Source organism: Ruditapes philippinarum, unplaced genomic scaffold (assembly GCF_026571515.1).
Source record: "Ruditapes philippinarum isolate M1 unplaced genomic scaffold, ASM2657151v2 ctg298_1_1_1_1, whole genome shotgun sequence".
Lineage (NCBI taxonomy): Eukaryota > Metazoa > Mollusca > Bivalvia > Venerida > Veneridae > Ruditapes > Ruditapes philippinarum.
Window position 1 is genome coordinate 256,907 of NW_026853973.1, and position 14,402 is coordinate 271,308.

The 14,402-nt window shown below is 35.8% G+C and overlaps 2 protein-coding genes across 2 annotated transcripts in view; one reads left to right on the top strand and one right to left on the bottom strand.

Annotated features, from left to right (window-relative positions):
- The window catches only part of LOC132738572 (octopressin receptor-like), a 122,513-nt gene that overhangs the window by 25,373 nt on the left and 82,738 nt on the right, over positions 1-14,402 (bottom strand). The window lies entirely within an intron of this gene.
- Positions 1-14,402, top strand: part of LOC132738561 (leucine-rich PPR motif-containing protein, mitochondrial-like) — an 87,653-nt gene that overhangs the window by 16,170 nt on the left and 57,081 nt on the right. The window contains exons 9-15 of the mRNA XM_060726070.1: positions 998-1,111; positions 2,056-2,131; positions 3,647-3,732; positions 4,747-4,852; positions 6,243-6,280; positions 6,638-6,704; positions 7,625-7,743. Coding sequence (XP_060582053.1) covers positions 998-1,111; positions 2,056-2,131; positions 3,647-3,732; positions 4,747-4,852; positions 6,243-6,280; positions 6,638-6,704; positions 7,625-7,743 — 606 coding nt within the window. The remainder of the gene's footprint in view (positions 1-997; positions 1,112-2,055; positions 2,132-3,646; positions 3,733-4,746; positions 4,853-6,242; positions 6,281-6,637; positions 6,705-7,624; positions 7,744-14,402) is intronic.

Sequence of the window (14,402 nt, forward strand, 5' to 3'; positions counted from 1 at the left end):
ATATAAATTTTAATTATGGCTTTTCAAGTTTTTTTGTGGATGTCGGATTTTATTGTAATGTGACTGTATCACTTTCATAGCTTTTTATGAATGATCACAGACTTCCTGAAATTTTGGAAAGAATGTGAGACAGATGGTCCAATGGGCCCAGGATTTTGGTTAGACCGACAAAAATTCTGTCAGACAGACATAACAATTCAAGGTTAATAAAGCAACATTTCCTTTAACATAAAACATTGTACTAATCAACTCAATCTCTGGTAAACAGTATTTGTTTATCAAAGTTACACTTCTCATTGAGGGGTGTGCGCGGCTGAGTGCTTAAGGATGTTGACTTCAAACCACTTGCCCCTCACCGCTGTGGGTTCGATTTCCCGACATGGAATTTTGATTCTTTCAGGTGAGGAAGCTGTCCAGCTAGCTTACGGAATGTCAGTGGTTCTACTCAGGGCCCGTTTGTGCCTGAAATAATGCACGGAAGGGCACCTGAGTTCTTCATCCACCAGTAAAGCTAGAACATCGCAATATTACCTATACTGTGTCTGTGTGACATCAAACCCAATCAAACAAACAAACAAAACTTCTCATTGATTTTATTGTCTCTTAATATTGTCAGACTTTATGAATTGTCAGTTTGACAGTTTTCAGGAAGTTTGATGATCATTTGGTGGTGATATACTAACAAGCTAAAAAGGATATTTATTCAGTGAACGAGTGTAAAAAAGAAATAAACTTGACATCGAATGTCAGTAACCATGATATTTTGGCTTAGGTTCATGTTAGTGATCTTGGGCCCTCAGACCTTCTTATACTTTGTTTTTGTATCTGTATATATATTCAGTAATACTGAACTTTGTATTTATGTTTCAGTATTTTTGTTTGTTTGTTCTCTTTGTAAATATATATTTAAGAATACTAACCTTTGTAATTATGTTTAGTTACAAACTTAAAAAGTTTGATGGAGTAAGTAAAAAGTTTGTATTTGTACATTATTCAGATGCTGGATAGAGCAAAAACCGACCTGGTCCTTCTGCCCAATTTAACAGGTACAGTTCTACAAGCTTTGGTACAAGATATAGGCAAACCAAGGCACCAAGAAATCATTGATTATGTAAGAATTTTTAGCTATTTAAACCTTCACAAGATTGGGTATTTCAAATTTTTAGCCTCAATATTATACCAAATGGGAAATGGGTAAAGACTTAACAAGATTGCAAGTGCTTAAAGTAAAAAAATCTTCAAATCACATGTTAATCACTTGGGTAGATTTTAATGAAATTAATTTTATTTAGTTTATAACCCTTTACTGGCTGGATAAATTTTAAGGAAATTTGGGAAGACCTTGTAACTTGAAATTGCTTTTACTATTTGGACAAGAAAGTCTCCAAAGCCAAGAATAAACACATTTCCTTCTGATCTGCACCACAGATTTTAATTGGAATGATTCTTTATAGGAATGCTTCCTTATAGGAATGATCCTATATAAGAATATGGTCCTTTATGGGAATAATATGATCCTTTATAGGAATGATATGATCCTTTATAGGAATGATCAATTATAGGAATTATCCTATATAAGAAAATGATCCTTTATTGGAATGATCCATTATAGGAATGATCCTTTATAGGAATGATATGAATCTTGATAGGAATGATCCTATATAAGAATATGATCCTTTAAGGCTTTATAGGAATGATATGATCCTTTATAGGAATGATCCTTTATAAGAATAGTCCTTGATGGTACTGTGAAAAAATAGTTCTAGTGTTTTTATACACTGTTTAAATGGATTGAGATGGTACAAACTTCAAAATGCAAATACTTCTATATGACATCTTAATCACTTGTCCATATGAAAAACAATAGGGCAATAATCCTTTTTGGGTCTTTTACAAAAGTAATTAAAATTGTTCTTTTCTGCTGAACAAGATGGCCCCTAGAACTCAATATAGAATTTTTTTTTACTGACATATCTTAAATTCTGGACAGAATTTGATAAAACTCAATTGTTCTCGTAAAAGTTATCAATTCAATAAATATGCTCTCTATTTCAGTTTACATCAGAAATACCAGAGTCTGGAAAGTGGGAACATACCATAGTAAAAACAATAAAGTCACTTATGGAGAGTGGTAATTACAGTTACTATTATAACATTTGAATGCAGGGCTTATATTCCTTCTATAGCAGGGGCCAGTATAGGGCTTCTTCCCCAAAGAAAAATTCTTTAAAATCATGCAGTTTTCCCAAAAAATTGAATTTACATCAAGTTTTTCCTTCCCCTTTGCAAATATATCGTGTAATTTTCCCCCAAATTAAGGGCAGGGCTGCTTCCCCAACCTGTGTAAAAAAGCCCTGGAATGCCGGCATGATAAAACGACTGTTAAAGTCCTTTTACAAATAACGCTATAGTATGTTAACATTGTCATTAATGTTAAAAAATAGAGGAGAAAAAAGTAAAAAATTACCCTTAATTATTTCAAAAGTTTTTTATTTACTTTGAGTGTTTTAGAATTGAATTTCTTTAAGAATTCAATATGTTGATTAAAATTAAAGTAAGTGACATTATGATTAAGGGTCATTTTCTCATCTTGATCATTTGGGCCGCGTCATGACAAAACCAACATAATGGGTTTGCGACCAGCATGGATCCAGACTGGCCTGTGCATCCGCGCAGTCTTATCAGGATCCATTCTGTTTGCTTTCCAACTCTATTACAAGTAGAGAATCTGATAGCGAATAGCATGGATCCTGATCAGACTGCACGGATGTGCAGGTTGGTCTGGATCCATGCTGGTCGCAAACCCATTATGTTGGTTTTATCATGACGCGGCTCATATGGTTATTGTCAAGCCTGATGTTATTGAGTCTATATAATTACTGGTCTTTAAGCAAGTTTTTTCAGTACCCATACTGGACCTCTCGTAAAGCTTAACCTGCTGAAATTGTGTAATGAACTTTTTGTGCTTTGCATTTGGAGCGGTCCATTCTATGTTTAAAGGATTTCAATTTCAAAATACACATATGAAGTTGCTAACAGCACAGAGCCTTGTTAGACTGCATGGAATTGTAAGGCTTGCCTGGCTCATTACTGATGGCAAAGGCTGATCACTTGTGGTTCCAGTTGAAAATTATTGGTAATTTCAGTCTAGAATAGCAAGGATTCAAACTCAAAAACCGTAATTTTGTAGTCAGATGTTCCCATACCTCTTGGTTTGCCAAGTTGTCTTTTGACAAATGGTCATATCATAGCTTTTCTAATTTTGCATAAACCTTACTTCTAAATGATCAAAGAAATTTTACCTGGCTCCTAGTAGAGAACTCTTTGTCATTCAGTTGATCATATTTTTCCAGTGAGTGTGGCAGGTACATCTTCACTCTCTTGTTTGTATGAATAAATTGGGGATGGGATGATTGTTATTACAGCATATGATTCCTATTAAGTTCCCAATCATGTTGGCAATAAGGCTATGTCTATAAAGATGTATAAAATCCTTGAAGTAAGAAAATCATAGCTTAAGATTAGAGTTTAGTTTTGAAATAATGTTGTAAAGTTATATTCTAGATAAATAGCTTGAGTGATAAAAGGTTTGAATTTTTGTAATTAGAAAAAAGGTTATATTGAACATATGTTTTATTGTTCGCAGGTCATCATGACTTGGCATTCAACTATTTTTCCAAAGTACCCGGTACATGTAGAGATCTGATCAAGGCAGCAATTAATGTACAATTGGTAAGTTATTGTGTTATAAAGTTGAAACTTTTTAGGATTCTTGTCTTCAGTTTTCATTTTCATCATATATATCAGATGACATCCTCTATGAAATTGTTCAGCAAAATTTGTAGAAATTTGATGTTCCTTATATTTATTGTTATTAAAATTCATCAATTCCATTCTATCAAAAACTTGCTTGCCATGACAATGGACAGAAATCTTTAAAATTCAGTATCTTTTTGAAACTTTAAAAGGACACCAAAATTTAAGTGATATGTTTAATTTATCTTCTCTTCTCTCTTTGTTAATATGAGTTGAAATAAGATATATATTTCAAAAGATGACTATTTTAATGGAGAGTGAATTAGAAATGTTTAGGGTTAAATATGAAAACTGCCACAAAACCTAGAGATTGCCCCACTCTTTTTATAAACTGAGTGTAGCCGATACATTCTAAAGGATACTTATCGAAATTTCCGTGTACTATTTGAACTATTGAATATTTGCTAAAAGTAGAATATGAAATTGGAAACAAATGTGACTGAATTTAAGCTAATTTGGACTTTAATCTCCACTCTTAACACTTAGTCTTTGATGGGCATAATGCCACTTTAAAAAAAGCTTTTGAGAAAAAAATGATAAAAAGAGTTTCTGGGGCAAAATGGACCTTTAAAATAAAAAAATGAAACTCTGTTTATTGATATTATAGTTTGTCAAAATTTGCCCAGTCTTTGTGTTACCTGTAGTGTTTTATTCTTAATTCATATGTGTAAAATGAGCCGTGTCATGACAAAACCAACATAATGGGTTTGCGACCAGCATGGATCCAGACCAGCCTGCGCATCCGTGCAGTCTGATCAGGATCCATGCTGTTCCCTTACAAACCCTATAACAAGTAGAGAAACTGATAGCGAACAGCATGGATCCTGATCAGACTGCGTGGATGCACAGGCTGATCTGGATCCATGCTGGTCTCAAACGCACTATGTTGGTTTTGTCATGACACGGCTCAAATGCTCTTTTCTCCAATAGGGAACAGCAGATGTAGTCAAATATATAGAAATGATGAAAAGACTTGGTTTGAAGGAAGCATCTTTCTCTTATTACTTCACCAGTGCTATCGAGAAATTTCAATATGGTAACTAGTATTTTTTGTAATATTTCAAAACAAAAGTTGATGAAAGGGGTTAGGGTAATATTACTGTAGCTACAAGATGGTTTATTTAAGATGTTGATAGGGATTGTGGTAATGTAAATCACAATTTTTGTGTAAATGTAATGGATGGAAATAATAGTAAACAAGGTTATAGTTGTCAGTGTGATATTAAACTAACTATGAGATGGTTATTTTCTCTCCAAGGATTTGTTGAGTAGGAGGGAAAGGGATTAAATAGATGGGTATCTCATTGAAGATAGGTAACTCACTAGCAGGTAGTTCTTCATAAAGGTGATTTTTATGCCTGTCTGAAGAAGTAGGTTATATTTCTTTGCACAGCATCCCTCAGTCTGTCTGTGTACCACACTGTGTTGGACATCTTGTTCAATCAGTAAGTAAACCCATTGGCCTATATTGATTTTTGAGGTCACTTGGTCAAAGGCTAAGGTCATGGTGGCCTGGACTATCAATTGCTTGTCACATCAAATAGCTGACAAAAGTAGATAACATGTAGAGTAACTAGGTATCGACTGCCAAAAGCTTGTCCGAGCAATTACTAGAGACTGCTTTGACCTACAGTCCTATGATTTGTTGAATGGAGGTTTATAATGACCAATTTTTGACCCCTATAGATTTTGAGGTCAGACGATCAGAAGCCTAGGTCATCCTGGCCTTGACCACAAAAATTTTCTCCTAGAAAACATGGGTCTAATATTTGGTTAGGTGGTTGTTAATGACAAGTAGATGATCTTGAATGATCCTCATGAGGTCTGATGCTCTAACACCACTGTGTCCATGACAAAAAAAAGCTTGTCCTATCAATAAGTAAAGAGCACTTAGATCTAGAGTCCTAAGATTGGGTGTGAAGGTTAGTCATGATTTGTAGATTACACGATTGACCTTGAGCACAGCTGATGATGATCTGAAGTTTGTATGTAAGCAGAATTTTCATCATTTTTGCCTGTATATACCTGTTCATGAGAGGACATTAATATAAGGATAGTAACAAATCATCATATTTTTAAATGAAATTCGGTATTATATACTGAACCAAAAAAGAAACTTTCATAAAGTATGTGCCAGTTGTTCAAGGGTACCACTTAGATGTACACACTTATATACATGTAGTAGCTTGTAAAACTAGTTTTGTTTGCAAAATCGGTCAGCTAATCCCCGTATAAAAGCCTGATATGTTTATTCAATGTAAAAGTCGAGTTTCAAAATTGAAAAACTGTACTAACATAATCTACATTCAAACTTGGAGAAAGTTTCTTTTTTTGTTTCAGTATATATATTATATATTTCCACGGATATGTATTGTTTTATACAATAACTAGTTTGTAGGCTCATGTTTACTTGTATTCATTTTCAGAATCAGCAATTGCAATTCTTCCTCATGTAGTAGCTGAGGTAAGTATTCTTTTATAATTGTTGAAATAACTTTCATCTGCTGATTTTCTGATTTTTTGCACCTATAAATCAAGAATAATCTCTCCTTACTTATGGATACTATCTAGTTATGGATAATTCAAAAGGTATAAAATTTGTTTAATACTTACAAAGTAAGGCATCCTGGGTTGCTTGTGATGCAAAAAGAGTAATTTCTATTGGGAACTTAACTTCTTTGATACTTCATAGTTATGATTAACATAAGAAATTGAATTAAGTTATCATTGTCATTAAATTTTACCAGGACATTGCCTAGGTTACCAATTCGGAACAGTTCTTGTATACTGTGTCTACATGTATAATGCTAATATATTACAGAGATCTATGCGCTCAGAATTCATTTGGCCACTGGTCAGATATCACTGTATAATGAAGAACCCAGAAGGTAAGTGTTATTTGAGCTGCGTCATGACAAAACCAACATAATGGCTTTGCCATCCAGCATAGATCCAGACCAGCCTGCGCATCCGCGCAGTCTGATCAGGATCCATGCTGTTCGCTGTCAGTTTCTCTACTTGTAATAGAGTTGGTAAGCGAACAGCATGGATCCTGATCAGACTGTGCGGCTGCGCAGGCTGGTCTTAATCCATGCTGGTCGCAAATGCATTACGTTGGTTTTGTCGTGAGGCGGCTCATTTTCTTTTTTTGCTTCGTGCTTCAATAGATTTTAACACTTGTTCTTCCTACCTTGATTTATTGACCGATGCACATTGAAAAACATTTTACAAATGTGCAGGCCCAGTTAGCAATAATCCCCTTGTATGATGATATTCTTGTATAATATGTTTTTACATGCTACCAAATGTTTTCAATTTTGAAAAACCTTATTACAAGAATGGCAAAATTGAAGGGCATAGTGGGTACCCTATAGGTTATAAAGAGGATGTGTTTTGTATACATCTTTCTCCTTGATCTGAAACTTACATGTTCAGGTTTGAATTAAGACGAGTGAGCTAGACAATTTGCCCGTTGGCATATCTTGTTCTTGTTAACACAACATATTGAAGAATATCATCATAAAACAGTGATCTTGAATCCTTAATAACATTGACTATCAATGTCATATTCTAAAGAAAAATAATCACATTTGAAGTAATCGTGTTGTTTATTGATGGATCTGGTTTGCCCTGAGACAAAACAATATTTGGGACTAAATTGTCATATTTTAACAGTAAAATATAACCTTGATTTTTGAATGACTTTCAGCAAGTATAGCATTAAAACCCAAGCAAGGCCCCCATTTGCTATATCTTTTTTGGAAAATCTGGTTTGATGGTATTGCTATGTTTCTTGTTGTATTTCTAGGAATGGAGGAATTAGTGCCTTTTGTGCAGAACAATGATTATATATCTGTTATAAATTGGCTAGAACCAAATTTAAGACAGTTTGGAAGAAACATAGATGACATTGGAAGGCTTCTAAAGGTATTATTATTATTGTGCTTTTTTTTAAAGGTGCATAAAATGCCAAGCTTTTAATAGAAAAAACAACGCTCAGAAACCATTTTCACCATGTGGTCTACAGTAAATTAATGTTTTGCATGAATCATGTGATATTTCACAATTATGCTTTGAAGTATTTGCTTTTTAGCTCGACTATTCGATAAGAATAAGTAGAGCTATTGTAATCACCCGAGCGTAGGCGTAACCACTTATGTTAAAGTTTTTGTAATAGTTCAAATATTTTCAAAGTCCATTGGCATATGGCTTTGAAACTTTGCACACTTGTTAACCATCATGACCCCAACCTGTAGATAGGAGGAGGTATCTCTATCAAGCATTTTGACAGAATTATGCCCCTTTTTATATGCCCGAAAGGGCATATTATGTTATACCCCCTGGCGTCCGTCCGTCCGTTAGCAATTTGTCCGTTAGCAATTTGGTTTCCGGAGCATAACTTAAGTTCCATTTGGCCCTCAATGTTCAAACTTCATAGGATGATTGTCCATATTGGGTAGATGACCCCTATTGATTTTGGGGTCAAAAGGTCAAAGGTCAAGGTCCATATTACCTTGATACTGAAAACAGTTTCCGTCTGTTAGCAATTTGGTTTCCGGAGCATAACTTAAGTTCCATCTGGCCTACAATGTTCAAACTTCACAGGATGATTGTCCATATTGGGTAGAAGACCCCTATTGGTTTTGGGGTCAAAAGGTCAAAGGTCAAGGTCACTATTACCTAAAAACTGAAAACAATTTCCGGAGCATAACTTAAGTTCCATTTGACCCACAATTATCAAACTTCATAGGATGATTGTCCATATTGGGTAGAAGACCCCTATTGATTTTGGGGACAAAAGGTCAAAGGTCAAGGTCACTATTACCTTGATACTGAAAACAGTTTCCGTCCGTTAGCAATTTGTCCGTTAGCAATTTGGTTTCCGGAGCATAACTTATGTTCCATTTGGCCCACAATGTTCAAACTTCATAGGATGATTGTCCATATTGGGTAGAAGACCCCTATTGATTTTGGGGTCACAAGGTCAAAGGTCAAGGTCACTATTACCTTAAAACTGAAAACAGTTTCTGGAGCATAACTTAAGTTCCATTTGACCCACAATGTTCAAACTTCATAGGATCATTGTCCATGTTGGGTAGAAGACCCCTATTGATTTTGGGGTCACAAGGTCAAAGGTCAGGGTCACTATTACCTTGATACTGAAAACAGTTTCCGGAGCATAACTTAAGTCCATTTGACCCACAATGTTCAAACTTCATAGGATGATTGTTCATATTAGGTAGAAGACCCCTATTGATTTTGGGTCACAAGGTCAAAGGTCAAGGTCACTATTACCTTGATACAGAAAACAATTTCCGGAGCATAACTTAAGTTCCATTTGACCCACAATGGTCAAACTTCATAAGTTGATTGTCCATATTAAGTTGAAGACCCCTATTGATTTTGGGGTCAAAAGGTCAAAGGTCAAGGTCACTATTACCTTGATACTGAAAACAGTTTCCGGAGCATAACTTAAGTTCCATTTGACCCACATATTCAAACTTCATAGGATGATTGTCCATATAAGGTGGAAGACCCCTATTGATTTTAGGGTCACAAGGTCAAAGGTTAAGATCATTATTAATGACTTAAGTATTAATCAACCTACATCTGTAAAATTTTATAGGATGAACAGCTAATTCCCATGTCTAATGAATGCTTCATCCTTACTAAAAAAAAAACACTTTCGGGCATATAATGCTCCGCCTAGCGGTGCTCTTGTTTCGACTTAGAATTTACGTTAAAGTTTTTGTAATAGTTCAAATATTTTCAAAGTCCATTGACAAATGGCTATGAAACTTTGCACACTTGTTCACCATCATGACCCCAACCTGTAGACAAGAGGAGGTAACTGTTTCAAGCATTTTGACAGAATAATGCCCCTTTTTATGCCCCCACAATGTGAGAGCATATAGCGTTGCATTTCTCCGTCCGTTCGTCCATACGTCCCGAAATCTTGTGAACGCAACTCCTCTTAAACCGGATGGCAGATTTTGCTTAAACTTACAGGGATGAACAACCTTAATGTGTAGATGGAAGTAAAGGAAGGAATTTTTGCTGCGACCAAATTTAACAGAATTATGGCCCTTTGTTGATTTTTTCACTATATACTATGTAGAAATTTTATGAACGCAACTCCTCTTAAACCTGATGGCAGATTTTGCTTAAACTTACAGGGATGAACAACCGTAAGGTGTAGATGGTAGTAAAGGAAGGAATTTTCGCTGCGACCAAATTTTACAGAATTATGGCCCTTTGTTGATTTTTTCACTATATACTATGTAGAAATTTTGTGAATGCAACTCCTCTTAAACCGGATGGCAGATTTTGCTTAAACTTCCAGGGATGAACAACCTTAATGTGAAGATGGCAGTAAAGGAAAGAATTTTTGCTGCAACCAAATGTAACAGAATTATGGCCCTTTGTTGATTTTTAGCTCACCTGTCACAAAGTGACAGGGTGAGCTTTTGTGATCGCTTTTCGTCCGGCGTCTGTCCGTCCGTCCGTCCGTCGTCCGTCCGTCTGTAAACTTTTGCTTTAAATGACATCTCCTCATAAACCACTGAGCCAATTTCATCCAAACTTCACAGGAATGTTCCTTTGGTGGTCACCTTTAAAAATTGTTCAAAGAATTTAATTCCATGCAGAACTCTGGTTGCCATGGCAACCGAAAGAAAAATCTTTAAATATCTTCTTTTAAACAACCCTACAAGCTAGAGCTTAGATATTTGGCATGAAACATCTTCTAATGAGTGTCTACCAAGTTTGTTCAAATAAAAGCCCTGGGGTCAAAATTGGCCCCGCCCCAGGGGGTCATTGATTTTCCCTATATGCATATAGTAAAAACTTAAAAAATCTTTTTTTAAAGAACTGTAAGAGCTAGAGCTAAGATATTTGGCATGGAACATCTTCTAGTGAGTGTCTACCAAGTTTGTTCAAATAAAAGCCCTGGGGTCAAAATTGGCCCCGCCCCGGGGGTCATTGATTTTCCCTATATGCATATAGTAAAAACTTAAAAAATCTTCTTTTAAAGAACTGTAAGAGCTAGAGCTTAGATATTTGGCATGAAACATCTTCTAGTGAATGTCTACCAAGTTTGTTCAAATAAAAGCTCTGGGGTCAAAATTGGCCCCGCCCAGGGGGTCATTGATTTTCCCAATATGCATATAGTAAAAACTTAAAAATCTTCTTTTAAAGAACCCAAAAAGCTAGAGCTAAGATATTTGGCATGAAACATCTTCTAGTGAATGTCTACCAAGTTTGTTCAAATAAAAGCCCTGGGGTCAAAATTGGCCCCGCCCTGGGGGGTAATTGATTTTCCCTATATGCATATAGTAAAAACTTTAAAAAATCTTCTTTTAAAGAACCAGAAGAGCTAGAGCTTAGATATTTGGCATAAAACATCTTCTAGTGAATGTCTACCAAGTTTGATCAAATAAAAGCCCTGGGGTCAAAATTGGCCCCGCCCCAGGGGGTCATTGATTTTTCCTATATGCATATAGTAAAAACTTAAAAAATCTTCTTTTAAAGAACTGTAAGAGCTAGAGCTTAGATATTTGGCATGAAACATCTTCTAGTGAATGTCTACCAAGTTTGTTCAAATAAAAGCCCTGGGGTCAAAACTGGCCCCACCCCGGGCGGTCATTGATTTTCCCTATATGCATATAGTAAAAACTTAAAAAATCTTCTTTTAAAGAACCGTAAGAGCTAGAGTTTAGATATTAAGCATGAAACATCTTTAAGTAAATATCTACAAAGTTTGTTCAAATAAAAGCCCAGGGGTCAAAACTGGCCCTGCCCGAGGGATGTCATTGTTTTTAACTATATGTGTATAGTAAAAACTTAAAAAATCTTCTTTTAAAAAACCCAATGAGCTAGAACTTAGATGTTTTGCATGAAACATCTTCTTATGGGTGTCTACCAAGTCTGTTCAAATAAAAGCCCTTGGGTAAAAATTGGGCCGGGGGGCGGGGGACGGGGGCTATATACAGGTGAGCGACCTCAGGGCCATCATGGCCCTCTTGTTTCATTATATACTATGTAGAAATTTTGTGAACGCAACTCCTCTTTAACCGGATGGCAGTTTTTGCTTAAACTTCCAGGGATTAACAACCTTAATGTGTAGATGGTAGTAAAGGAAGGAATTTTTGCTGCGACTAAATTTAATAGAATTATGGCCCTTTGTTGATTTTTAGTTTTCAACTTTTGGTACATGTAGTTCAAAAAATATTTGACCTAGAGTCATAAGATTGACAGAACAGTGGCGTGTGGGGGCATCCGTGTCCTATGGACACATTTCTAGTTTGACTTAGAATTTACGTTAAAGTTTTTGTTATACCTCAAATATTTTCAAAGTCCATTGACATATGGCTTTGAAACTTTGCACACTTGTTAACCATCATGACCCCAACCTGTAGACAGGAGGAGGTTACTCTATCAAGCATTTTGACAGAATTATGCCCCTTTTTCGACTTAGAATTTACGTTAAAGTTTCTGTAATACCTCAAATATTTTCAAAGTCCATTGACATATGGCTTTGAAACTTTGCACACTTGTTCACCATTATCACCCCAACCTGAAAACAGGAGGAGGTAACTGTATCAAGCATTTTTATGCCCCCACAAAGTGGGAGCATATAGCGTTGCACTTGTCCGTCCGTCCGTCCTTACGTCCCAAAATCTTGTGAACGCAACTCCTCTTAAAGCGGATGGCAGATTTTGCTTAAACTTTCAGGGATGAACAGCCTTAATGTGTAGATGGCAGTAAAGAAAGGAATTTTTGCTGCGACCAAATGTTAACAGAATTATGGCCCTTTGTTGATTTTTTCACTATATACTATGTAGAAATTTTGTGAACGCAACTCCTCTTAAATTGGATGGCAGATTTTGCTTAAACTTCCAGGGATGAACAACCTTAATGTGTAGATGGCAGTAAAGGAAATAATTTTTGCTGCGATCAAATTTAACAGAATTATGGCCCTTTGTTGATTTTTTCATTATATACTATGTAGAAATTTTGTGAACGCAACTCCTCTTAAATCGGATGGCAGATTTTGCTTAAACCTACAGGGATGAACAACCTTAATGTGTAGATGGTAGTAAAGGAAGGAATTTTTGCTGCAACCAAATTTACCAGAATTATGGCCCTTTGTTGATTTTTTCACTATATACCATATAGAAATTTTGTGAACGCAACTCTTAAACAGGATGGCAGATTTTAATAAAAAGTTCCACATAAAAATCTTACATACAGATATGCATGCTCTTGTTTACGAGCACATCTGCACAGTGGGGGCATCTGTGTACTTTGGACACAGTTCTAGTTTTTACTATCAAGCACTAAGAATAGTTGAGCATTGCTGTCCTACCAACAGCTTTTGTTGCTCTTATCATTTTTAGCTCACCTGTCACAAAGTGACATGGTGAGCTTTTGTGATCGCTTTTCTTCTGGCGTCCGTCCTGCGTCCATCTGTTCTTCTGTAATTTTTTACTGTAAACGACATCTCCTCATAAACGGCTTAGTCAATTGCATCCAAACTTCACAGGAATGTTCCTTTGGTAGTCAACTTTAAAAATTGTTCAAAGAATTTAATTCCAAGCAGAACTCTGGTTGCTATGGCAATCAAAAGAAAAAACTTAAAATATATTCTTTCAGAAAACAGAAAGAGCTAGAGCTTAAATATTTGGCATGAAACATCATCTAGTAAGTGTCTACAAAGTTTGATCAAATAAATTCCCTGAGGTTAAAATTGGCCCAGCCCCAGGGGGGGCATTGATTTTTCTTATTTGATCTAACAACAAAAGGGCCATCATGGTCCTGAAATGGCTCACCTGTATATAGGCCCCTGGGCCAATGCCAATTTTAAACCAGGGGCTTTTTTTTGAACAAACTTGGTAGACACACATTAGAAGATGTTTCATGGTAAATATCTAAGTTCTAGCTCTTTGAGGTTTTTATAAGAAGATTAATTAAGTTTTTACAATATACATTATAGGGAAAAACAATGACCCCCCCCCCTCCCTCTAGGAGGGGCCAATTTTAACACCAGGACTTTTATTTGAACAAACTTGGTAGACACTCACTAGAATTTCTTTAGTTTTAGGTATCTACCTCAAACTTCAAATACATATTCCTTATCATCAACCAGATCTTATGTGACAAGGTTCATATTTCTTGAAACAATATTTTTAACCAGGTTTTCCGAAGGAAAAAACTGGTTATTAGATTGAAGTATGTCGGCGGGCGGGCGGATGGGCAGGTCCCAGTCTTAAACAATTTCTTCTGTGCGCAACTCCTCCTACATTTCTCAACGGATTTTGACCAAACTTTCACAGAAGCTTTGTCATCAAGTGCCCTGGCGCATATTGTCGGGGTTTTGCGATTAGATAATATTTGACCTAATTATGGCCCTTTGTTTTTTTACCTTATATAAAATATATAGTGAACAATTTCTTCTGTGCGCAACTCCTCCTACATTTCTCAACGGATTTTGACCAAACTTTCTCAGACGCTTTGTCATCAAGTGCTCTGACACATATTGCCAGGGTTTTGCAATTGGTATATATTTGACCTAATTATGGCCCTTT